Here is a 26,785-nt window from a genome sequence, read left to right as displayed (position 1 = left end):
GTGTGTGTGTGTGTGTGTTAAAATGTGAGTGTGGAGATGGCAGAGGACAGCTTTCAGGAGTCAGTTTTCCTCTTCCACCATGTGGGTTTCAGGGATCCAACTTCACTTATTAGGCTTGCCTTTATGCACTGAGCCATGTTACAGGGTGGCCTCTTCCCTTCCCAATATTTAATGGAGAGAGTTATAGTGACTCAGCTGACAGCTCGAGGGTCTTGAGCTTTACAATCCAGCCTTGAGAATCCAGAGTTAGAACTCTCAGTGTTAGATGCCACCTAAGTTTATTCAGATAGGGTCTCAGGGACATTAATACTTTGATTTATTTGGAGAGCACCCATTAAGCATTAGTAGGAGACCTGGTTCCTAACGGGAATTAATTTGGTATAAGTGTAAAGAGGCCTATCTGGCAATATAGTGACCCACATAAATCCTTGTACCTACCTGTGAGTCATGGAGGGTCTGGATACGGCAATGTAAGTCTCATTATCTTCTCTCTAAAGCATCTATGATAAGGTAGATGGACAACCTCAGTTTAATAGGTAGAGAATTCCCAGTTAGTTCCAGGAGCCACGGAAAGGATTCTAACAACTTTAGGATCCATTTACCACATAACAAGACAGTGCATATTTTTCCCTGATTAATCAGTCAGCCTTGGCAGACTGCAGCAAGCTGATGAGACCACAGGCTCACTAAGAGTTATTTTAGCATCTCTCAGGATTGTGAGGGCCTTAGTGTGAGTAGATAAACACTAAGTAAAGACTAGGAGGAAACTGGGGGAGGACTAAGAGGAAGGAGTACTTAATGAGAAAGTGCAACCCACAACTTCCTTTCCCTCTAGGAAACTCCAAGCAGAACTCACTTGATATACGGCCCTCTTACATCTAACTCTGGAGAGTCAGGAAAATGAAGGCCTTGCTATAAGGCTGGAGGAATCACATGGGCTGAGGAGTGAGTTTATACCTTGGCTGACAGAGAACTAAAGAGACCCATGGCCTCCTAGCAGTAGGGTCCCATAGAGGGTACAGTAGGCTGGTTGTAGCTCATGTTTTCTTTCGTCACAGGGTTCTGAGGGAGGTAAAAATATTAATCTGCTTTGAAGGGTATCAAGTCAATAGGGGAGACTTTCAGGTGATCATGAGGAATTCAGGAAACTCACACCTTATATTGGGGAGGTCCCACAGAGTCCCGCTTGATGTTATCCCCATGAGGCCTCAGTTACAGAAGTTCCCTTAGTTTCTCCGCAAGACTAACTAACCACTAAAAATGTGGGTGTAGCTGGAGTTTTCTCTCCAGGTCCTACCAAGCCCCGGCAGTCTGACAGCCCACTTATAAAATAAACATACAGATGCTTATATTATTTACAAACTGTATGGCCATGGCAGGCTTCTTGCTAACTGTTCTTATATCTTAAATTAACCCATTTCTATAAATCTATACCTTGACACGTTGCTCGTGGCTTACCGGCATCTTCACATGCTGCTTGTCATGGCGGCGGCTGGCAGGTCTCTCCCTTTGCCTTCCTGTTCCCTCAGTTCTCCTCTCTGATAGTCCCACCTATACTTCCTGTCTGGCTCCTGGCCAATCAGTGTTTTATTTATATAGAGTGATATCCACAGCACTTCCCCTTTTCTTCTTTTTCAAAAAGGAAGGTTTTAACTTTAACATAGTAAATTTACAGATAACAAAACAATTACCAAGCAAGAATTACAGTTATAATATCTAGTCTATTTATAATAACATTTATTTGACAAAATTAAAGAAGGTATCCTATCTATCTTATATTTGTGAGTCTAAGGTTTTATATCTAACTTATCTTTTATCATAACTAAGGAAAATTGTAACTATCTAGCTTCAACTACATCAAAGACCTCAGAAGGATATACTATTACCTGAGAAGTGGGAGAAGGATGCAAGCAACTTTTGGGAGTCTTGCAGGGTAGACAGAGACAGCTGGCAGCCTGGACAGTCATGCAAAATTCTCTTGTAAAGAGTTGGGGCATCTGTCTTTAGCCCACAGGCCTAGAGTCTCTCAGTCACTTTTTTTAGTGTCCTGTAGAATGTCTGGCAGTTTCCTCTGCGAAGCAGAAACCTGAAGGACCATTTTGTCAAGCAAAGTTCAGTGGTCACCTTTTTATGGGTCTTGTATGTCCAGTCGATCAAGCAGTCCAGGCAAGAACACTTTCTTGCCCAAATGGCTATTTTTGCCAAGGTGAAGATAAACTCCATATGGAGTGTCTTCAATGCCCATTCTCCTCTCTGAAGTAAATTGGTGCTGCCAGTAGCAGACATGTCTCACTGTCCAGAAAGTCTAAATTTTTAAAATATTTTAAATGCCATATTCTGTAGGTCTTTGAAGTATTTGAAGATTACCTATCTATCTGAAATATATCTATGTATATCTAGAAGACTTAACTAACATGACTACGAGTGTGATTATCATAGATGAGTAATTATTAATCTATTTTTAATTATCCATTACAATTTTAAATGAGCTGTACAAACGTAACACCTTAAACAAGAGTAGAAATATACACCCAGTATAACAAAATTAACTTTAAGTTTGTATGAATAAACTAAAATCTGTACCATTGTAAAACATTTTAAACAAGTTGTTGCTCTTTAAAATAGGTTTAACAATTAACCCTTTTATCCTATCATATCTGTATCACATCCCCTCTTCTTCTTTAGAAAGAGATTGTATTTATAATCAACTTGTTTTAAATAAAAATATTGGTTTTTCTCTGTCCTACACCAGAGGGCTCTTTTGATTTGGGACATAAGAATCTCTGAATCTCTTAAGCTTTTTTTTTTTTTTTTTTTTTTTAGCAATATGCCTGGGTTTAGAGAGGGAGTGAGCCAATTCCATCTCCAAACCCAGCTTGGTATGTTTGGGAATTTGGGCGTAGCTTCTCTTACTACTTCCTGCTGGAAGGGGGCACTGTATCTTATGGGGACACAAAGAAAATTTTAGAATTATGGAGTAGTCCATGAAGGTGTATCGTCTGAGCCAGTTGCCTTGAAACGTTCTGGATATTGGATCATCTGGGCCTTGGTGTCATTGGAGACCTTTCAGGGGGTCTTGGCTGGTCAAACCTGATGTATCTTAATCTGGAACAAATCCATAGCCTCTGGCTTTCTGTGGAAACAAAAGCAGAGCCTCTGTTCCAAAGCAACATATTCTTACATCTAAATTTTGAAGTCAAGGTACCTTTAAAATATACATTTTGCATAACTCAACAGCTTTTGCAATCAAATGTTTTTCTTCAGTTACGAATATCAAAGAGAACATAATCCAGATTCTCTATGTGGTAGCCATCTTTACATGGCTTATTGTTTTTTTAATTTTTTTTTTTTTTTTGGTTTTTCGAGACAGGGTTTCTCTGTGTAGCTTTGCTCCTTTCCTGGAACTCACTTGGTAGCCTAGACTGGCCTTGAACTCACAGAGATCCGCCTGGCTCTGCCTCCCGAGTGCTGGGATTAAAGGCGTGCGCCGCCGCCGCCGCCGCCACCACCACCCGGCACGTGGCTTATTTTTTATGTTACCTTGAACCTATTGCTTTAAACTGCAGCATTCTAAGACTGAAACAGCTGTGACTGCTGGCTCCACCTACTTCAGCTTTCCAACATGGTGGTGGTACGTTTTCTGCCAGCTCTGGGAGCCATCAACTCTCAGAAATAGTGGGTCTGTGCTTCTATCAAAGCAGTGTGTAGCCCTGAAACGTCTTTTTTTTTAAACTAGTAAAAACTATATCCAACACACAGCATAGTGTGCAGTTTGGAGACACCTCTGTGTAACATAGCCTAGGTCAAGCCCGCACACAGGCCACAAACCCTCCATAGCTCAAACCCGCATGTTGCGGCGTCTAGCCGCCATATGAGACATGAAGCAGGAACCTGGTTTGGGCTCCGTTTAGAATTGGTTATTAAATATTTTAGGTTTAAGGTGGAAACTCAAGCCATTGGGCGCCATTTGTAGCTGGAGTTTTCTCTCCGGGTCCTACCAAGCCCCGGCAGTCCGACAGCCCACTTATAAAATAAACACATAGACGCTTATATTATTTATAAACTGTATGGCCATGGCAGGCTTCTTGCTAACTGTTCTTATATCTTAAATTAACCCATTTCTATAAATCTATACCTTGACACGTTGCTCGTGGCTTACCGGCATCTTCACATGCTGCTTGTCATGGCGGCGGCTGGCAGGTCTCTCCCTTTGCCTTCCTGTTCCCTCAGTTCTCCTCTCTGATAGTCCCACCTATACTTCCTGTCTGGCTCCTGGCCAATCAGTGTTTTATTTATACAGAGGGATATCCACAGCATGTGGGTCTTAGTCTGATGAATCAGCAAGGGGAAGAATTCGGGCCTTTTTGAGACTCGAAGACTGAGTGAGGACCATGAGCTAAATGACACATGAAAGGGCCTTAACCTACCTGCCACAGCCTTAGGCCTCTGGAAAATATGGTCAATATGGCTACATAGAGGCACTCTCACACCTTCTGCTAAGTGTCAGTGAGGTTTAAGTATAGAGAGGGGAGCTAGCGCTAAGTACTTCAGGATTCAGTGTATAAACAATAGGTGAAAACTGAAAGTACTTCTCCCTCAATCCCAGTTTATGGAAACCATACTCTGTGGATGTCTTGGTACTCAGCCCTTGGCGCCTCAGAACACAGTTGAGACTCAATTCTTTATATCATGTTTAAGTGAGATGTAATCCTCTTGCTGAAGGTACAAGAGAAAGGAGGGTTCTTGACCCTGTATGGAGACAAAATGATAATTCTTAGTGACAGTTAAGGGACCCAGAAAGACAAATTAGATCCTCACAGAGCTGTTGATAATTCTTCCTTATAGGAGCAGTGGGAGGAAAATCCTCCTGCATTTTCTTTTCATGACTACTAGGGGGATTTGAGCTTTCAGCTGCTGAGCAGCACAGGAAAGAGGTTCTAGGACCCGCTGAAAGTAGTGTGTGTGAACTGAGAAGACTCCAGCAAGCCTAGCTTATAGAGGAGCCTGGCTTGTTGCAGCCTGCACAAACCATAACTTCCTTCACTGTTTTCTCAGGCTAACCAAGAAGAATTCCTAGATTAGTATTTGTATGTTTGTATATAAACCTGTAGAGGCAGGTTGCTAAAAGCCAAAGTGCTATGATCCTCCTGAAAGTTCTTACAGGATCTCCTTATCCTTCCTCCAGGCCCCCCAAAGTGCTTGATTTCCAGCCCACACTCCTACCTGCGGCTTCTCACCACAGCCATCATGCCCAGGGGACATAAGAGTAAGGCCCGTGCTCGAGAGAAACGCCGCCAGCTCCAAGATGAGGCCCAGGGGCTCAAGGATGCTCAAACAAAGGCAGACGAGAAAGAAGAGTCACCCTCCTCCTCTGCTCATGATTCTGGAGATGCTGTTGCAAGCACCTCTGCTGCTAGCTTCCCTCAGAAGTCTAAATCTCTGGGTGAGGCACCTCCCATCACTGCTGGTAAACATGTGGCCCGCAGAAGATCTGGTAAAGGTGCCAAAGGCCTAAGGGAGCAAAGCGCTAGTTGCTGCTCTAAGGCCCCACAGTCCGCTGAGAGCCTCCAGAATGTCCTTGTAACAAGGAAGGCGGGAATGCTGATGCAGTATCTGCTCTGCAAGTACAAAATGAAACAGCCAATGAATAAGGGAGAGATGCTGAAAGTCATCAACAAAAGATTCAGGGAGCAGTTCCCTGAGATCCTCAAGAAAGCCTCTGAGCGCATACAGCTCGTTTTTGGTCTTGAAGTGAAGCAGCTCAAGCCCAATGGTAGCTACTACACCCTTGTCAGCAAGTTAGACCCCAGCATTGGTGGGACTCTGGCCACTGGCTTGCCTTTCCCCCAAAATGGGCTTCTGATGCCTCTGCTGGGTGTGATCTTCTTAAATGGCAACCGTGCCTCTGAGGTAGAGATCTGGGAATTCCTGAATATTTTGGGAATCTATGATGGGAAGGTGCACACAATCTTTGGGGAGCCCCGACACCTCATCACCAAAGTTTTGGTTAAGGAAAAGTACCTGGAGTACCGGCGGGTGGCAAACAGTGAGCCTCCAGGCTATGAATTCCTCTGGGGTCCCCGAGCCTATGCTGAAACCACCAAAATGAAAGTCCTGGAGTTTTTAGCCAAGGTCAATGAGACCGTTCCTCAGTCCTTCCCATCTCATTATGAAGAGGCTTTGAGAGATGAGGAAGAGAGAGCTGAAGCTGTAGGCAAGTGTGGCACTACTGCCACAAACAAGGCAGAGTCTAAAGTCACACCTGGTGACTCCTCTTGCTCCTAGAGAAATTAGAGGCAGATGTATCCTTGGGTATGGAGCAGAGTTTCCCACATTAAAAGGAGTGAGAGGCTGAGAGTTCATAATATGTATCTTCTTATACTTTGGTTATACATTAGTACTTTTCAAGTGTTTCCCTTTTCTTAGAATTCTTATTTAGATTCAGAATCAATAGTTATAAATAACATAGTTCATATTACTTGTTGCTGGAAGATTTAACTATAAGAATTTTGATATTCTATATTACATTCTAAAAACCCTTGAATTTTTAAGTTGAAGAGCAAGCAACCATGACTTTATAATGGAGATTTTTTTTTAATGTGTGAGAGAGTGTAATTTGTTTCCTAAAAAAAGGAAAACAAATCAAAATGTATAAACTGCCATTTTCCTTATTCACTTTTGTTTCTGTTTCACTTTTTGGTAAAGTTTGAAGAAATATACTTAGTTGTTGTTAACTGAATAAAAATGCAAAAAAGAAAATTTGTTTAATAGACTCATTTGTTCTGGTCACCTCCTCTTTGGAAGACTGCTAGTGTTACCTTAAACCATTATGTGCCATGAGGAAGGAGAGAGACAACACTTATGAGTTCCAAAGATTTTATTTATTCACCACATAAGTGGATAACTAATCAAGCAGGGCGGCAGAACAAGGACTCGGGAGCCTTTATGTCTCCTGACAGACTTGAGCAGGGGCAGAAATGCGGTTTATAAGCGTAACAATCACAAACATTTGTTGCCAGGTTACAGTTAAAATTTTCACCAATCAGGATTTAGAGATTAGGGGCTTCCTTGAATGTTCCAGCATTGTCAACTGACAAACAATGCAAGCCTTTTAGTCCAAACTATAAGATTCATTTGTTCCTTCTGTTGTTGGGAACAGCCATAATGTTTCTAAAGAACTAAAGATGCATAACGACTATTTCTATGGTTTAGGGAGGAGGTTGGTCAGCGATTGGAAAGTTCTCAGCTCCCCTAGGGCTTGGGAACCTGAATTTTATTTCACCCTGCAGGTAAAATGGAGTATGAAGTCAAAAGGTGCTTTTGCCTGCTACCTTCACTAGTAGTGACAGTTTTAAGAAAAGAGGCTTTTTTGCCTATCCATAGGAATTAGAGTCTAAGAGAATATATTATAAAAAATGATGTGGTACACTAATAAAGACCAAGTAAAAAAGAGTCAGGATGTTGGCAAAGAAGGTCTGGATAAGAGCTGGTAAAGTAGAAATTCCCAAGCCAAGGTACTTTGGGGTTTGGAACATTACTACTTATTTGTTAAGAGGTCATTTTGTTTTATTTCTGATTTTTTTCTTTTTCTTTATTCTTCCATATAATACATCCTGACTGCAGTCTCTCCAACCTCTCCTCCTCCCACCCCGCTACTTCACCTCTACCCCAGATCCACTCCTGCTCCATACATATCCCTTCGGAAAAAAAAAAAAAAAAGAGCAGGTCTTCCAGGGATATTAACCAAACAGCATAACAAGATGCAATAAGACTAGGCACAATCCATCGTATAACAGCTGGATGAGGTAACCCACTGGGAGGAAAAGGGTCCCAAGAGCAGGCAAAAGAGTCAGAGGCAACCCCACTCCCACTGTTAGGAGTCCCACAAACACCCAAGCTAAACAACCACAACATGTATGCAGAGGACCTAGCACAAACCTACACAGGCTCCATGATTGCAACTTCCATCTCTGTGAGCCCCTATGAGCCCTGCTTAGTCGATTCTGTGGGCCATGTTCTGGTGTTCTCGACCCTTCTGGCTTCTACAGTCTTTCCTTCCCCTCTTCTGTGGGGTTCCCCAAGTTCCTCTTAGGAGTTTGTCTGGGTCTCTACATCTGCTCCCATCAGCTGCTGGAGGAAGCTTCTCTGATGATTGGGCTAGGCGTGGATCTATGAGTATAGCAGAGTATTGTTAAGAATCATTTCGTTGACTTATTATTTTTATTGTAATTATTATTATCCTGTCAGTTATGTTTGGTTGTACCCTAGGTCTCTGAGCCATCAAGGACAGGCTAGGGCACTCCCATAAGCTCTGAGCCACCATTGTCCCAGCACGTCCTGAAGGCAGAGCAGGTTTTTGGTCAAGGGTTTTGTGGCTGGGTTGGTGTCCCAGTCTCACCACTGGGAGCCTTGCCTGGTAACAGAAGATGGCCATCTCAGGCTTTGCGTCCTTCATTACTAGGAGTCTCACTAGGGTCACCCTCATAGGTTTCAGAAAGTTTCCACCGCACTAGGTTTCCACATTGCCCCCTAAATGCCCACAGCTATTCCAGCCTTCTCTCCCCATACTCTCTCCCTCTGTCCCTCCCTCCCTCCTCCACCTGATCCCTTGTGTTCCCATCCCCACCCACCCCCAGTCCACCCACAAAATCCCCTTCCCAGGGAGATCCATGTGTCCCCCTAGACTAGAGGTCATTTAAAATCAGCCCTGTTTTACATAAAGCTGGATAATCATGAGCAGATGCCAGACACTCATTTGGTGAACCCCATAGCTGAAAAACTAAACCTCAGATTGCAAGCTGTCCTTCAGAAATTATAAAGCAGAGAGATTGTCTGAATGGGGTAGGAAGAGAAGTTCTGCTCTCCTGTCCTAGTACAGTTTAGCACAGTGTAGAAATCAGTATTTCATGCAATTTTTCTTTTTTCTTTTTTCTCTCATATATTTACATCTTGTGGTGAGCCACAGAAATATGAAATAGAAGTCCAGCTATATATTATAAGCTATACCTTGACCAGACCAAGGGTCAGTCGAGTGGGAAGCCATTTAGCAAGGACTATCTGGTGTTATGCAGCTTGATATTCAGTTATGCCTTGCTATGAATTCCCTGTGCTCATAATTCCCCTAAAATGTGTATGCATGTGAACCTCCATTTCAAAGTACTTGGATAAAGTCACGTAGACAGAACCTTCTGCCTCTGAGCTCCGGCTCCTCTTCAGCATTTGTTTTGGGCATCTGCCATTTGCAAATATCCTCCCTAAGCTACTTCCTAAGATAGGGTCTACCCCAAACAAAGTCTTGAAAAACAAGCAAGGAACAAATAGCTAGCAGACCACCTGCTAGACGCCTGTAACCCCTGCCCCCCCCCCGCCCCCCCCCCCCCCCCCCCCCCCACGCTCCAAACTAAGTAAGGTAAAATGTCCATTCAGAGACAACCTGTCTCCCAGACCAAGTGTCCATCCACTAGATGCATAGCTTTGTTTCTTGTGCAAATCAAGTTCAGGTCTTCCCCTCTTACTGCCCAGAACAACTTCTTAGATCTCACCAGGTGCTTCAAGCTGTGATGCAGATTGACTAGCTATCAGTACTCCTCTCCCCGCCTCCCCCGCCCTGTCAGGAAACTGGCAGCAGAGGAAAATAGTGACAGTTGTAACTTTTAGTGACCCACAGATTTTCCATACCTTATCATCTGTAAGTTTATAGTTGAAGACATTTATGATAGACTCATAATGCTTTCACCTAACCACAGGATCTATTTCTAGCACATCAATTCCTTTTCTGATTTATTCCTACTGCTATCTGACGCCACTCTTGTCCTTCCCCTTTTGAGTTGAAAATAAAGTTGCCAGGAAGCTTCTGGTGGGGACCTGGCAATCTTGTGTTGTATACTAAGCAGGAGATGTTGCTGCTTGGGAAAGGATATAGACCAGTCCCTAGAGAAGGAAGAGAGGATTGAATTGAGGAATTGAATTGAGGGAGTTGAACTGAGAGAGTTGAATTGGTGACTGAATGATGGTGGCAGGCGAATAGACAAATTGGACGAAAGAGCTTCGTGCATCTGGATTCATTCCTGTGCCAATGGTAGTGTCCCTACTGGGCCCCTGGGATAGTATAATATTAAGGCTGGGCATTTAATATTATACAAAAACATCTGGATCATAGTTTCCCCTCCCTCCTCTTTTTTAAGTCCCTCCCCTCTCACCTCACCTCTCCCCAAGTTGACTCCTCCTCCTTTCCATTCAGAAAAATGCAGGCTTCCCAGGGATATCAACCAAACATGGCATATCATGTTACAATAAGACTAGGCGGGGCTGGAGAGATGGCTCAGAGGTTAAGAGCACTGACTGCTCTTCCAGAGGTCCTGAGTTCAATTCCCAGCAACCACATGGTGGCTCACAACCATCTGTAATGAGATCTGGTGCCCTCTTCTGACCTGTAGTCATACATGCTGTATACAAAATAAATAAATCTTTAAAAAAAAAAAAGACTAGGCACATCCCCACATATTAAAACTGGATGAGACAACCCCGTAGGAGGAAAAGGGTCCCAAAAGGAGGCAAAGGAGTCAGAGACACCCCCTGCTTCCACTGTTAAGAGGACTCCAACAAGAGGACCAAGCTGTACAACTGTAACATATATGCAGAGGGCCTAGGTCAGTCTTATGCAGGCTCTCTGGTTGTCAGTTCAGTTTCTGTGAGCCCTTATGATCCCTGGTTAGTTATTTCTATGAGTTTTCTTATGGTGTCTGTTGTATTTAAAATAGCGGGTGGCAGCCTTGGTGGGTGGGAGGCAAAGGGCACAGTGGAAAGTCACTCACATCATGCAGACAGTGCTCACATAGAGGATTTTATTAAGAGAAGGGAAGAAGGCACACAGAGTATACTTCTGGAGATAAAGGTTGAGGAGAGGAGGAAGAGAGAGGACAAGGAGAGGAGACGAGGAAGAGAGGAGGTGCAGAGGCAGCCTCGCAGGGAGAGAGAGAGAGAGAGAGAGAGAGAGAGAGAGAGAGAGAGAGAGAGAGAGAGAGAGAGAGAGAGAGAGGGAGAGGGAGAGGGAGAGGGAGAGGGAGAGGGAGAGAGAGAGAGAGAAATGTGGACAGAGCTCACCTCTTAAAGGGGGCTTAGCACATGCACAAATGGGCTACTTAGGATGATGTTGTCAGGACCCTGAGCTGGCCTGGCCGTGGTACTGCCTGCTTACTGGCTAGGTCCTCAAGAGGCCAGCTGGGTAATATCTAAATGCTAATAGTGTCCTTGATCCCTCTGGCACCTACAATCCTTCCTCCCCCACTTCCACAGGATTCCCTGAGCTCTGGCTAGTGTTTGACTATGGGTCTCGGCATCCGCTCCCATCAGTTGCTGCTAAAGACAATTAGGCTAGACTCCAGCCTGTGAATATAGCAGAGTACCATTAGGAATCATTTCTTTGACTGGTCATGTGTGGTTCTATTCAAGGTCTCTGGACTGTGCAGCCTCTGGTCCCTGGCCCTCCAGGCAGTGTCAGGGGTGGGCTCCTTCTTGTGGTATTGGTCTCAAGCTGGATTGGTTGGCCACTTACACAATTTCTGTGTCACCATTACCCCAGCACATCTTGCAGACAGGACAACTTATTGATCAAAGGTTATGGCTGGGTTGGTGTCCTGATTCCTCCAATGGAAGCCTTGCCTGATTTCAAAAGATGGACAATTCAGGCTCTGTATCCGCTGTTACTAGGAGACTTTGCTAGGGTCTCCCTCCTGGATTCCTGGGAGTTTCTATTCCACTAGGTTTCTAGCCAAGCCCCAAAATGGCCCCCAAGTCCAGTTGTCTCTCCCAGTATTCTCTCCCATCACCCCCCCATAACTCCTATTCCTGTTCCCATCTGCCCCTAGTCCACTCACAAAATCTATTTCCTCTTCCCAGAGCGATCCTTGCATCCCACCCTTGAGCACTCCTTGTTACTTAGCTTCTCTGGGTCTGTGGATTTTAGCATGATTATCCTTTATAACTAATGTCCACTGAGTACATACCATACCATGTTTGTCCTTCTGGGTCTGGGTTACCTCACTGAGGATGACTTTTTCTAGTTCCATCCATTTGCCTGCAAATTTCATGATGTCATTTTTTTTAACATCTGAGCAATACTCCAGTGTGTAAATGTACCACATTTTTTCTATCCATTCTTCAGTTGAGGGGCATCTAGGTTGTTTTCAGTTTCTGGCTATTACGAAGAAAGCTGCATGAACATAGTTGAGCATGTGTCCTTGTTCATGTAGCATGGAGTGTCCTTTGGGTATATGCCTAGGAGTGGTATAGCTGGGTCTTGAGGAAGATCGATTCCCAATTTTCTGAGGAACCACCATATTGATTTCCAAAGTGGTTGTACAAGTTTGCACTCCCACCAGCAATTGGAAGAGTGTTCCCATTTCCCCCCATCCTCACTAGCATGAGCTGTCTTGTGGTTTTGATCTTAGCCATTCTGACAAGTGTAAGATGGAATCTCAGATTCGTTTTGATTTGTATTTCTCTGTTACCCATTTCTTTTTCTTTTTCCCCCATTTTTACTTATTTATTTACTTTTACTTTCATTTATTCTTTGTGGATTTCACATCATGAATTCTGATCTGACCTATCTCTCTGTCCCCTCTCATCTGACCTCTGCCCTTGAAACCTCCCACCAAAAACAAAACTAAATTTAAAGGAAAAACCAAAAGCCAAACTGAAAAGATTCTGCACACCGATAAGCCTCTCCGCCGTCCAGATTAGACCAAATCAGACCGAATTAGAAAAAACCCTGGTTTAATGGGTAAAGCACTCCTGGGTAATTTTCTGGCCCCCCAGAGAGGAGATGGAAAAGAGATACTGTTTTCCGGGGGTGCAGTTTAAATACACCTTGGGAGTGGTCTTGAGCATCTCTGGGGGAGGAGCTGTGTTTGGTGGGACTTTCTGGGGGACAGGGTCTGGGCAGAGAGGTGGGGCTTCCACCAGAACATTCCAGACTCTTTGGGTATATGGATTCCAGGATGCCAGGGGCTGAGGTGGAGCTTCCACCAGAACACAAACAAGCAAACAAAACAAAAACAAAAACAAAAAAAGGAAGAAGAAGCATCTTGTGGTGGAAGATGTAGTGTGGCCCCGTGAGGAACACAGTTTACCCTTTAGCATGTTCATCTTTACTTGCGGAAGTTCACTGCCATGAGTCATTGGTCTCGCTTGAGGCCTCTGGTTTCTGCTGCCCCACGGATAATGGGCTCTCACTGGGGCTCCTCTTGGATACCCTGTTGTCCTGTGTCATGGAGACCCTGCTGTTTTGTGAGGTCACAAGAGTAAGAGAGCTAGCCCTGACCCTCACTGGCTGCAGAGCATGAGAAAGCAGTCCCTGCTTCCTGTGTGGGCAGCACACTAGAGCTGACCCTGTTGTCAGGGAAGCAGGTCAGCCAGCCCTGAGGCTGTGAGAGCAGGAGAGCTGACCCTTCCCCTCCCTTGTCTGCCATGGGTGGCATGGGTGAGGGAAAGAAGCCCTCCCTCCTCTGCCTCTTGCTACCTGTGGCAGGTGGGAGAGATGGCCCCAGGGTCACAAGGGTGAGAGAAGTAGCCCTGTCCTACACCAGCTACGGGACACCAGAGAGTGGGCCCTACATCCACCTGGGCAGCACACCAGAGCAGACCCTGTTGTCCTGACACAGATGAGCCAGCCCTGAGGGCATGAGAGCAGGAGAGCTGACTCCACCTCCACTTGGTATGCCCCCTACAACAATGGGAGAGAAGACCTTGCACCTTGCCTGGGCAACAGTAGAGCTGGCCCTGGTGATGTGAGTGAGGGAGACCGAGATCTGAGGGCCCACGAGCAGGAGAACATTTCTTCAACTGTTTCTCAGCCATTTGAGATTCCTCTGTTGAAATTCTCTGTTTAGTTCTATGCCCCATTTTTTAATTGGATTATTTGGTTTGTTGATGTCTAGTTTCTTATTTTGGATATTATAAGCCTTTTGTCAGATGTGGACTTGGTGAAAATATTTTTCCCATTCTGTAGGCTGTGGTTTTGTCCTGTTGATGGTGTCCTTTGCCTTACAGAAGCTTTTCAGTTTCATGAGGTCCCATTTATTAATTGTTGATCTTAGTGCCTGTGCTAATGGTGTTCTGTTCAGGAAGTTGTCTCCTGTGCCAGTGCATTCAAGGCTGTTCCCCACTTTCTCTTCTATCAGGTTCAGTGTAACTGGATTTATGCTGAGGTCTTTGATCCATTTGGACTTGAGTTTTGTGCATGATGATAGGTATGGATCTATTTGCAATCTTCTACATGATGGCATCCAGTTAGACCAGCACCATTTGTTGAAGATGTTTTCTTTTTTCCATTGTGTCTTTCTGGCATTTTTTAAAAAAAATATAAAAAAGCCAGGGGTCCATAGGTGTGTGGATTTATGTCTCGGTCTTTGATTTGATTCTATTGATCCACCTATATGTTTTTATGCCAATATCGTGCTGTTTTTATTACTATAGCTCTGTAGTAGAGCTTGAAGTCAGGGATGGTGATACCTCTGGAAGTTCCTTTATTGTTCAAGATTGTTTTAGTTATCCTGGGTCTTTTGTTTTTCTATGTGAAGTTGAGTATTGTTCTTTCCAGGTCTGTAGAGAATTGTGTTGGAATCTTGGTGGGGATTGTGTTGAATCAGGATGTTTGTTCTAGCCAAAGGTAAAATAAAGCCGAGGCTAAGCAAAAAATCATGGCATGTAGAGGGTTGCTGAAGACAAGCAAGTCTATGGAAGAATGTTGATTGTGCCTTTGGAAACAGAAATAACTCAGGGATACCCTGCAAATGCCATGATTCCTGTTTGGGCAGGAGGCTTAATTGTCACTATGATTTAGATTTAAATGTACATGTGGTTCCAGTTTCTAGTAATAGGGCTGCGGTATCAGATTGAGTGTATAAGCATGTATATACACAAATTACATATCAATAAATTGATAAATAATAGATATGTGGTAGATATTTGTGCGTGTGAGAGAGTATATGTGTGTGTATGCTTATGTGTGTGCATATGTACTTTCAGGTACATTTGCATGTGTGTTTATAGGTTAGATGTTGATGTTGAATGTTTTCTTTAATTAATTTCCATCTCAATTTTTGAGATAGAATCTAAGCTAGGCTGGCTGACCTATGAGCTCTAGGAATCCCATTGGACTCCTCCTTTCCAGGGCTAGTATTCAGATGTACCACCGTGCCTGGCTTTTTTATGGGTGCTGGGGATCCAAACTTAAATCCTCATGCTTGTGCAACATGCCTTTTCCTGACAGAGTTATCTTACCAGTTACTCAGTATATATTTTGATGCATGAAATGCATTGTGATAGATTCAATTATTCATTCAAATTATTTTTCCCTTTTTTCTTATTTATTCTTCTCTCATGCAATACATCCCTACCACAGCCTTCTCTCACTCTGCTCCTCTTAGCTCCCCCTCCAACCTCACGTCTCCCCCTGATCTTCCTCCATGTCCCTTCAAAAAACAGCGGGTCTCCCAGGGATATCAGCCAAACATAGCATAGCAGGATGCAATAGGACTAGAAAAAAACACTCATGTCAAGGCTGGACAAGGTAACCCACTGGGAGGAAAAGGCTCCCATAAGCAGGAAAAAGAGAGATAGTCCTACTCCCATTGTTCGGAGTCCTCCAAAAGCCCCACGCTAAACAAGGACAACATGTATGCAGAGGACCTGGCACAGACTCATGCAGGCTCCATGAATGCTGCTTCAGTGAGCCCCTATGAGCCCTTCTTAGTTATTTTGTGGGCAGTGTTCTCCTGGTGTCCCCCGGCTCCTGAAATCCTTTCTCCAACTCATCTGCGAGGTTGCCTGAGCTGCTCCTAATGTTTAACTTGGTTTCTCCATCTGCTCCTGTCAGCTGCTGGAGGAAAGCTTCTCTGGTGATGACTGGGCTAGGCACCAATCTATTTACATAGCAGAATATTGTTAGGAATCATTTCATTGGTTTTATTTTTATTGTTTTATTTTTTATTCTTATTATTTTGTCAGTCATGTTTGGTTTTACCCTAGGTCTCTGAGCCACCCAGCTTCCAGTTCCTGGCCATCCAGGCAGTCTAGGGCATGGGCTCTCTCTCCTGGCTTGGGCCTCAAATTAGACCAGTCATGCATTGCCACTCCCACAAGCTCTGAGCCACCATTGCCCCAGCATGTCCTTCAGACAGGACAGATTTGGGTTTAAAGGTTTTATGGCTGAGTTGGTGTCCTAGTCTCAACACTGAGAGTCTATCCTGGTTACAGAAGGTGGCTGGTTCAGGCTCCATATCCTCCATTACTAGGAATCCTCAGTAAGATCACCCTCACAGGTTCTAGAAGTTTACACTACGTTAGGTTTCCACATCACCTCCTAAGCTCCCCCCAATTCCAGTTGTCTCTCCCAGTAGTCTTTCCCTCTGTCTTTCCCACCCCTGGCCACTCCCTCTTGTTCCCATGCCCACCCACCCCAGTCCACCTGCAAAATCTATTTTATTTCCCCTTTTCAGGGAGATCCATGTGTCTGCCCTAGAGCCCTCCTTGTTACTTAGCCTCTCTGGGTCTGTGGACTGTAGCATGATTATCCCTTACTTAATAACTAATATCCACTTATAAGTGAATACACGTATCATGTTTCTCTTTCAGAGTCTGGGTTGCTTCAGGATGATTTTTTCTAGTTTCACCCATTTGCCTGCAAATTTCATCGTGCTATTTTTTTTCTAACAGCTGAGTAATACTCCATTGTGCAAATATACCACATTTTCTTTATCTTTTCTTTGGTTGAGAGACATCTGGGCTGTTTCCAGTTTCTAGCTATTATGAGTAAAGCCACTATGAATATAGTTGAGCAAGTGTCCTTGTGGTAGGATGGGGTATCTTTTGGTAATATGACCAAGAGTGATATAGCTGTGTCTTGATAGATCAATTCCCAACTTTCTGAGAAACCACCATATTGATTTCCATAATGGCTGTAAAAGTTTGCACTCCCACCAGCAATGGAAGAGTGTTCCCCTTGCTCCACATCCTCACCAGCGTGAGCTGTCCTTGTGTTTTTGATCTTAGCCATTCTGACAGGTGTAAGATGGAATCTCAATGTAGTTTTGATTTGCATTTTCCTGATGGCTAAGGATGCTGAGCATTTCTTTAAGTGTTTCTCAGCCACTTGAGATTCCTCTATTGAGAATTCTCTGTTTAGATCTGTACTTCACTTTTTTCATTGGAATGTTTGGCTTGTGGGTGTCTAGTTTCTTGAGTTCTTTATATAGTTTAGATATTTAGCCCTCGATCAAATGTGGAGTTGGTGAAAACCTTTTCCCATTCTGTAGGCTGCAGTTTTGTTGATGGTGTCTTTTGTCTTACAGAAGCTTCTCAGTTTCATGAGGTCCCATTTATTAATTGTTGATCTTAGTGCCTGTGCTATCGGTGTTCTGTTGAGGAAATTGTCTCCTGTGCCAATGCATTCAAGGCTGTTCCTAATTTCTATTCTATCAGGTCCAGTATTTCTGGTTTTATGTTGAGGTCTTTGATCCACTTGGACTTGAATTTTGGGCAAGGTGATAGATATGTATCTATTTGCATTCTTCTATACTCCAACATCCAATTATACCCTGTGAATAAAAATGTTTGAATAAAAATGGCCCCCATAGGCCAATAGGGTGTGGCACTATTATGAGGTGTGGTCTTGCTGGTGTAGGTGTGGCCTTGTGGGAGGACATGTGTCACTGGGGGAAGGCTTTGAGGTCTCAGATGCTCAAGCCATGCCAGTGTCTCATGGCTCTTTCTGCTGCCTACAGATCCAGGTGTAGAACTCTCAGCTACCTCTCCAGCACTATATCTGCCTGTACACTACCATGCTTCCTGCCACGACAATAATGGACTAAACCTCTGAAACTGTAAGCCAGGTCCAATTAAATGTTTTACTTTATAAGAGTTGCTGTGTTCATGGTATATCTTCACAGAAATAGAACCCTGTAGACAAATTTCTAAATGGTCTTATTAAATAAAAAAACATGGAGCCAAATATAGGAGTGAAAGCCTTCGATCAGGGAAGCAGTGAGAGCCACCAGCCAACCTACCTCACCAAGTCTGAAGCTTCCAAAATGCCACGACTTCCTGTCTACCCAGGCTTTTATTGCCTTGCTGTTCTGCCCTCTCATTGGCTATCTTAGCCCAGCTACCTCACTTCCTCTCCCTATACAGCTCTGTCACTTTCTGTCTGTCTGCACAGACCTCCAGGTCTCTATGGTTGGTACTGGGATTAAAGGCATGTGTCACCATGCTTGGCTCTGTTCCCTACTGTGGCCTTGAACACACAGAGACCCTGCCTGCCAAGTGATAGGATTAAGGGCATGTGCTACCACTGCCTGACTTTTGTGTTTACTTAAAATGGCTTGCTATTTTCTCTGATCTCCAGGCAGACTTTATTTATTAACGTACAAATAAAATTTCAGCACAAATAAAATATCACCACAGAACCCTAACTAAGACACCCCCTTTACATGTCTGTTCTTGTCATGAGCACATGATAGGAAGACTGTACTTACCTTATTATTACCTTTGGGCTCATTGCTTTGATTTGTTTTGGCCAACTGTGACATGGAAGGAGCTTGTAATTGGTTTGTTTATTAAAGTGTATTTTCTTGACCGATTGCCACTATCTTTTGAAAAAAATCCAGCCAGCTCCTTGGTGCCAATCAATCTACAGTATGAAGCATAGTGTATTCAACCAACCCATGGGTTATGAGGACAAATGGTTGTGTTAACATGCTAAGTTTTCATTAGACCACTGAAGCTAACAGACAAGTCCATTAAGAGCTAACAGCCGTTCAAGACATTTCTATCTTTTTTATGGCCTTGTTTTTATTTCAATTTTTTTTATACAGGAGCAGATATATTCTTCAAAGTATTTTTAAAGGCTAGGAACAATAAGAATTAAAAGACATGTGGAAGCAGGGAATGGTGCCACAAACTTGTAATTCCGGCACATGGGCACATGGGAGGTAGAGGTAGGAAGATGAGTTCAAGGTCAGTCTTGACTACACAGTAAGTTTGATGTTATTCAGGGATACATGAGACCTATCTCAAATAAACTAACTAACAAATAAAAAGAAGTGGAGGATTCCAATTACAGGTGGTAAGGGAGTTATTAAAATGGGAAAAATAGGCAATGATTTAAAATAATAGCTAAATTATATATGACCATTTCACTAATAAATTGTAGGAAATTAAACATCAAGAACACTCATCCAACTATGGTGTTTTAAAGATGAGGCCTCTGGAACATTATTATGATTAGATAAGGTCATCAGGGTAAAGATTCTGTGATTGACTACTGGTGACTTTGTGAGAAAAGCGACATTAAGGTCACACACACACACACACACACACACACACACACACACACACACACACACTCCATGTAGCCCCTACACTGTCAACCAAAACCCTAAGCTAAAACAAAGTCTGTAGTACTATGCCTTAGCAATTGAAAATAGGCCAAGATGCTAATTTATAAGGAAAAAAATGTAGAGGCTAAATCCATGATATTTCATAGTTAAAAAATACAGTTCAGCTAGCTGGCTGAAGACATCCACAGGCTTACCTGGGTCCTCAAGGCCAGGCAGGGGAAGAAACATACAGTCCTGCCAGGGTCCTCATGGCCTGGGCTGGCTGAAGGCATCTACAGGCAGGTACCATTATGGTGAGCAAATATATGGTGGAGAAATGGGAGAGAAAGAGAAGCTGTGCAGTTCATGTGCTGTGGAAAGAGGCAGAACGGAAGAAGTGAAGGTGGTGAGGAATAGGCTGATGTGGGTGGCCTGCTTGCCCCTGGGGCCATGGTGTCATCCAGGCCCAGGCAGACACCAAGGGCCATGTCTGGGTCTGTGGTCCTCTCTCAGCCTGGGTCCATGTTGACATCCATATCTCATGTTGCCACCAAAGGCCACAGGGATGCCTGGGGTCTGGGCTCCCACCTTTGGCAATGTTGATGTGACGGAGCTGTGTTGCTGCAGGGACCATGGTATGTATCATCTGGGCCAGAGCTGCTGCTGAGGACCTTGTCTGGGTCTATGACCCTACAGCATCCAGGGTCTGACTTGATGTTTGTGGCTCCCATTACCACCGAAGGCCATGAGGATGCCAAGGGTCTGGTCAGCCATCTTAGACCATGTTGATGTCCAAGGACTGTGCTGCCACCAGGGCTATACTGATTTGGGAAACCTGTGCTGCTACCCAGGGCCATGGTGATGTTCAGGTCCTAGCTGTAGCTGAGGGCCATGTCTGAGTCTGTAACCTACCACAGCCAGGGTCTGTGTTGATGTCCATGGCTTCTGTTACCACCAAAGGTAGTGCAGATGCTTGAGTCTGGGCCACCACCTGAGTCTGAGTCACTACCTTGGGCCATTTTGGTGTCTGTGGTTCATGCTGCTGCTGGGGTCATGCATATCTTCATGACCTGCACTGCCACCAGGGCCATGATGACATCCGGGCTAAGGCTGCTACTGAGGACCATGTCTGGGTTTGTGACTCTATACCAGCTAGGGTCTGAATTGATGCCCATAGCTTCTGTTACCATAAAGGGCTGTGCAGATACCTGGGGTCTGGTCAGCCACCTGAGACCATGGCAGTGTATGCCACTCAGATTGGCACAGCTCTCAGACACCAACATGGCCACAGATGGAATCCAAGACCTTGGGCTTTTATGTGGCCTTTGGTGGCAACATGGGACACAGGTATCAACACAGACCCTGGCTGGAGTTGGACCATGGACCTCCTGCTTGCCACTGGGTCCATACTGATCTGGGTGGCCAGCATTGGAAACAGTGCCATGATGATGTCCAGGCAGTGTTTGGGTCTGTGGTCCTGCTGTAGCTAGAGTCTATATTTATCTCCATGGCCCATGTTACCACAGGGGACCATAGGCACCATATGTGTTGAAATATGAGGATCACACTGAGCTGGCACAGTTCCTTTGTTGGCCCTGGGAGAACCAGCCCTGTCCCTCACTGGGCACTGCAGCAGGAGAGCTGGCACCTAATGTAAGCAGAAATTTCTGTCCCTCCAGCCACTCTGAAGTAACCACACAGAGGCTTAAGGCTTAATATGAATTATAAATGCTCAGCCAATAGCTCAAGTTTGTTATTAGCTAACTTTTACATTTAAATTAACCCACATTTCTTACCTATGTTTTGCCACATGGCTTGATACCTTTTCTCAGTATGGAATGCCCATCTTGCTTCTCTCTGCATCTGCATGGTAATGCAGACTCCACCCTCCTTCTTCTCAGCATCTTCCTAGTCTGGCTCTCTTACCCAATCTCTTCCTGTCCAGCCAAAGGCCAGTCAATTCTTTATTAACATGCAGCTGGGAAAAAGAAAAGGGGAAGTACTGTGGCTATCGCTCTGTATGCAGTGAATGTGTTGCTCTGATTTGGTTGATAAATAAAATGCTGATTGGCCAGTAGCCAGGCAGGAAGTATAGTATAGGCGGGATAAGCAGAGAAGAGAATGCTGAGAGACGAAGGCTGAGAGAGGAGTCGCCAGCCAGACCCAGAGGAAGCAAGATGTAAAAGTACTGGTAAGCCACAAGCCACATGGCAACTTATAGATTAATAGAAATGGGTTATTTTAAGATATAAGAACTAGATAACAAGAAACCTGCCATGGCCACACAATTTATAAGTAATGTAAGTCTCTGTGTGTTTACTTGGGTCTGAGTGGCTGCAGGAACTGGGTGGACACAGGAAAACTTCAACTACATTAACAAATGAGAGTAATACATATTCACAGTATACAGAGGGATTATTCCACAGCACCCTAGAGCATGGGCACATCTACCCCATCTGTGTCCTGTGGGAGTGCATGAAGGGACTGGCCCTGGGAAACATAGCTGCAGGATCTCTATGACTTGGGACAACAGCAGGATATCTGAGAAGATTCTTGGTGAGGGTCCAGCATTAATGGTGTACCAGAAGCCAGAGGCCTTGAACCTGACATTGAACATTTACAAGTAAAGCTAAGTGGACAAAAGAGTATACTGCTCTACACACCATAGCTCCCACAGCCACTAAGATGAATGAAGAGGTACTGGTGATGCAGGAAAGACAGAGGAGCAAAGTGTTTTTTTTGTGTTTGTTTGTTTGCTTGCTTTGTTAATGTGGTTTTTTTAAAATTTTCTTTTGGGGGGGGTGATGCTACGGAGGTGAGAGGTGGATATGGAAGGACTGGGAAATGAGTGGAATTGATGAGGTTGCATGATGTGAAATTCCCAAAGAATAAAAAAAAAAAACCTGTTAAAAGTATAGTTCATGGATAATATTTACCTCACTATCTTAAAAAGAAATTGCTGGACTTAAAGCATATGATCAAAGAACCAGACACCCATTGCTTGAATCCAGGCTCTATTGTTATTAGTTATGGACCTTGAATAAATTATTTGGCTTCCCAATATCTTTCTAAGGACTTCAGAACAGTTTTCATGAGTAATTAAAATTATGTATGCATTAATTTTTTCTTATCAGAAACATTTGTGGACTAGAGAGATGGCTCCAGAGCTAAGAGTGTTTTCTGTACTTTCAGAGGGCCTAAGTTTGGTTCCCAGCACTCACATGGCCGCTCACTATACTTCAGTGCCTTCTTCTGGCCTCTGTGTGTACCAGGCACACATGCAGGCAAACACTCAAACAAATAAAATAAATGATAAGAAATCTTTAAAAATTGCTGTTTTATTTTTGTTTGCACAGAAATTAGTTTAACTTTACTATAGAAAGAATATTGATCCTGACAGAATTTTTTAATTAAGAAACTAAGTTCTGGAAATAATAACCTATGACAATGCATAGTGCCAAAACACTATATAAATATTTATATTCATAATTTGGAAAATCAGTAAGAAGGATCAATGTTAAAATAGTTCAGTCCTGGCTATGGAAAGTGGTAGCATTAAACCCCCACTCCCTGTTTTGGGTAGGATAAATGAATCTTCCAGGGGCAATGAGATGGCTCAGTAGGTAGAGACACTTGTTGCTGAAACTGGTGAGTTGAATTTGACTTCATAGACCCACAAGGTACAAAGAGAGAGCTATTTTTTGATTTCTACACATGCATCATCAAGATCTTGGTAATAAAGTACTATGAAACTCAGGTTGGACCTCTCCCTATATTCTAATGTCTCCCACTTCAACATTTCTAAAAGAATTTCAACATTTCCTCAGAAGTACACTTAGTTCTCTAAGATCCATATTATATATTAGCGCTTTTTAATTATTTTCCACATGTGACTCTTGACTCTTTTTACATGCCAGTTTTTATTGTTGTTTTTTGAAACAGTTCTCTGTGCAGCACTTGCTGTTCTGGAATTTGCTTTGTAGACCAGGCTGGTCTAGAACTCAGAGATCCACCTGCATCTACCTCCTGAGTACTGGGATTAAAGGTGTGTGCCACCACACCTGGCTTACATGCAAAATTTTTACATGACCCAGGAATATAAATATATAATGTAGGTATACAAATAAAATATTTACTGATAAGTAAGCATAAGGAAATTTATTTTAAAATAATTTTGTTACAAAAATCATGTTAACATTTATTAAATATTAAGGTGTATATACTTGTTTATTTCTACATAAAGAACTAAATCGTGGGGCCTGCAAGATGGCTCAGTGGGCATCTTTGGTGGGCACTTACCACCAAACCCGATCCCCCAGAACCACATAATGAAAGGAGCAAGAACCACATGGTGGAAAGAGAGAATCAAATCCCCCAAGTTGTTCTCTGATCTCCACACACGTGCCTCAGTGTGAACCAGCACAAAATAAACACATAAAGTGTAAAAATAAGAAATGAGGGGGCTGGAGAGATGGCTCAGTGGTTAAGAGCACTGGCTGCTCTTCCCAGGAGGTCCTGAGTTCAATTCCCAGCAACCACATGGTGGCTCACAACCATCTGTAATGAGATCTGGTGCCCTCTTCTGGCCTGCAGGTGTACATGCAGGCAGAACATGGTATGCATAATAAATAAATAAATCTTTTAAAAAAAAATGAAGAAATTTTAATTTTTAAATTAACCCCTTGCTGAGTATTTGACACTGCAGTACATAGAGGATCTTAAATGTTTTTCAAAATTCATCAGTACACACACACACACACACACACACACACACACACACACACACACATACACACACACAACACATTTGGTTTTTCAAGATAGGGTTTCTCTGTATAGTCCTGGCTGTCCTGGAATTCACTCTGTAGACCAGACTGGCCTCTGACTCACAGAGATCCATCTGCCTCTGCCTTCTAAGTGCTGGGATTAAAGGCATGCATCATCACTGCCCAGCTAATATTTTTATTTTTAATTATCAACATTGACTTGCATAAGTACAAACTATAAAACATCAGAAACATGTTCAGGGCCATTTCAGAAATTATTAGAAATTTTGTCTTAATTGCAATCCAAAATTCATTTAATGAGTTTTGGAGGTTTTTTGTTTGTTTGTTTTGTTTTGTTTTGTTTTAGACAGAGTCTCACTATGTAGCCCTGGCTGGCCAGGAACTCCTTATGTAGAGTGGTCTGGACTTGAACCTGCAACAATCTCACATTCTCTGCTTCCTGAGTGCTAAGATATCAGTCCTGTATCACTGTGCCCTGCTATTTAATGATCTTGTATAAAATTCAAGGGAGCAATTCAAATAGAAAATTTTCATATTGAACATATCATTCTAGTACATGACAATCTAAAGGCATAAAAATTAAATCTCTCTCTCTCTCTCTCTCTCTCTCTCTCTCTCTCTCTCTCTCTCTCTCTCTCTCTCTCTCTCTCTCTCTCTCTCTGTGTGTGTGTGTGTGTGTGTGTAAACTCAAGTCCTCACACTTGTGTTGCTGGCACTTACCCCTGAGCTATCTCTTCAGCACTGGATATAGTAATTTGATACTTACATGCTAACAAATGATAGTAGGAATGTATTAAAAGCTTCTGTTTTTCATAACTAAGCAATTGTATTTCTATAAAAGAAAATTTTATATGTACAGTAAAATGATTGCAGTTCAGGACAAAGTTCAAATCTGGACTGAAGTGTTTCCAGTAGTCTTAGTTGGCATTGCATAGCATGATGTTATACACAGTTCAAAGTACACATTGTGTGTGGTCAGAACCAAGGTTACAGTAAAGTCACATAATACGACACAGAGCAATATTGCCAGCGATACTTAAGATTTTGATTAATAGCACCATTTTTTCATTTTTCTTCATTAAGAATTTTTCGCGGGGCGGTGGTGGCGCACGCCTTTAATCCCAGCACTCGGGAGGCAGAGCCAGGCGGATCTCTGTGAGTTCGAGGCCAGCCTGGTCTCCAAAGCAAGTTCCAGGAAAGGCGCAAAGCTACACAGAGAAACCCTGTCTCGAAAAAAACCAAAAAAAAAAAAAAAGAATTTTTCTACTCACTCTACATACCACCCACAGATCCCACCTTCTCCCACCTCCACCCCTCCCTCCAAGCCACCCCACATCCCCACATCCCCCAAATCGAGGTCTCCCATGGGGAGTCAGCAGAGCCCAGCACACTGAGCCTAGGCAGGTCCAAGCCTCTTCCCACTGCACCAAGGCTGCGCAAGGTGTCACACTACAGTCACCGGATTCCCAAAAGCCTGCCCATGCACCAGAGACAGATCCGGATGCCCCTGCCTGGCTGCCCCCTGAATAGTTTGAGCCAAACAACCATCTTCCATATCCAGAGAGCCCATGGGGGCTCCACAGCCACTAGTCTACAGTTCATGGGCTTCCACTAGTGTGGCTGGTCATCTCTGCACATCCTCCCATTATGATCTCAATGTCCCCCGCCTGCAGAATCTCTCCTCTCTCACATCAAGTGGATTCCTGGAGCTCAGCCTGGTTAATAGCACCATTTTTTAGTTAATTTTGCTTGTTGCATGTTGAGGAACCTTTTGCTCTTAGTAAATTTTTTTTCACAACACCTACATTCAATTATGCCACCCCATGTGGGATCATGACCCACAGATTAAGAAGCTGGCCTATAAATGAAAATCCTTTTTCACAGAAGCTTTGGAAACTTAACTTCTTTCCTTAATTATCTCTTAGAGGATGATGAGGAACCCCAGCACATCTTGCACACAATTTCATGTCCTCTTTTAATTTTTTAAAATTTACCTTTTAAACCTACTGTATCCAATTAGTGCTACCATATGCATATTATTGTGGGGGCATCCAATGGGGCATGAGCAACCTGCCATTGGCCACCCCTCCTAAAGAAAAATGATTCTCCCTCCACTTCTACTGGCAGCCACAAGCTGCCAATAGCTCCTCAGGTATGGGGGGCAGGGGCGGCATCAGTAGTCCCTCTCACATCCATGCTGCAAGTTTTAACTGGCTTGATCTTGTGCAGGTCTGCTGAAGGTAACCACCAATACTGTAAGTTGAGGTGTGTAACAGGCATGCCGTGGTCAGAATGCAGTATTTCACAGTACTATTCCCCGTCCTCTTGGCTCTCACATTCTTTCCGCTCCATCTTCAGTGATGTACTCTAAGCCTTGGGGTGGGGGAAACCTGTGTGCTCAGTCACTTTTTCTCAGCACTTAGAACAGTTATGAAGCTCTGCATTAATTACCATGTGCCACAGTAAGAACGTCCTCTAACCAAGGGTGAGAGCAACACTGATCTATAGATACAAAGGTTAATTATGTAGAAAGCAATCTGACATAACCATTTAGAAAAACAACATCAGTAGGTCCCTCGCTTGCTTTTACTACAGTTCTTAACTGATCATGATGAAAATGTC

The 26,785-nt window shown here is 43.5% G+C and overlaps 1 protein-coding gene across 1 annotated transcript; it reads left to right on the top strand.

Moving 5' to 3' along the window:
* Positions 1-5,247: 5,247 nt before the first annotated feature.
* LOC128116546 (melanoma-associated antigen B4-like) lies at positions 5,248-6,285 on the top strand. Its single transcript, XM_052747881.1, has one exon. The coding sequence runs from the start codon at positions 5,248-5,250 to the stop codon at positions 6,283-6,285; it is 1,038 nt and encodes a 345-aa protein (XP_052603841.1).
* Positions 6,286-26,785: the final 20,500 nt, after the last annotated feature.

This window comes from Peromyscus californicus, unplaced genomic scaffold, assembly GCF_007827085.1.
Source record: "Peromyscus californicus insignis strain IS unplaced genomic scaffold, ASM782708v3 Scaffold_10__1_contigs__length_136768540, whole genome shotgun sequence".
In the NCBI taxonomy this organism is placed as follows: domain Eukaryota; kingdom Metazoa; phylum Chordata; class Mammalia; order Rodentia; family Cricetidae; genus Peromyscus; species Peromyscus californicus.
The sequence above is the reverse complement of the archived record's forward strand: the minus strand, read 5'-3'. Positions and strand labels throughout refer to the sequence as shown.

Coding starts and splice junctions, on each gene's coding strand:
- LOC128116546 (XM_052747881.1), top strand. CDS start 5,248: ATGCCCAGGGGACATAAGAGTAAGGCCCGTGCTCGAGAGAAACGCCGC.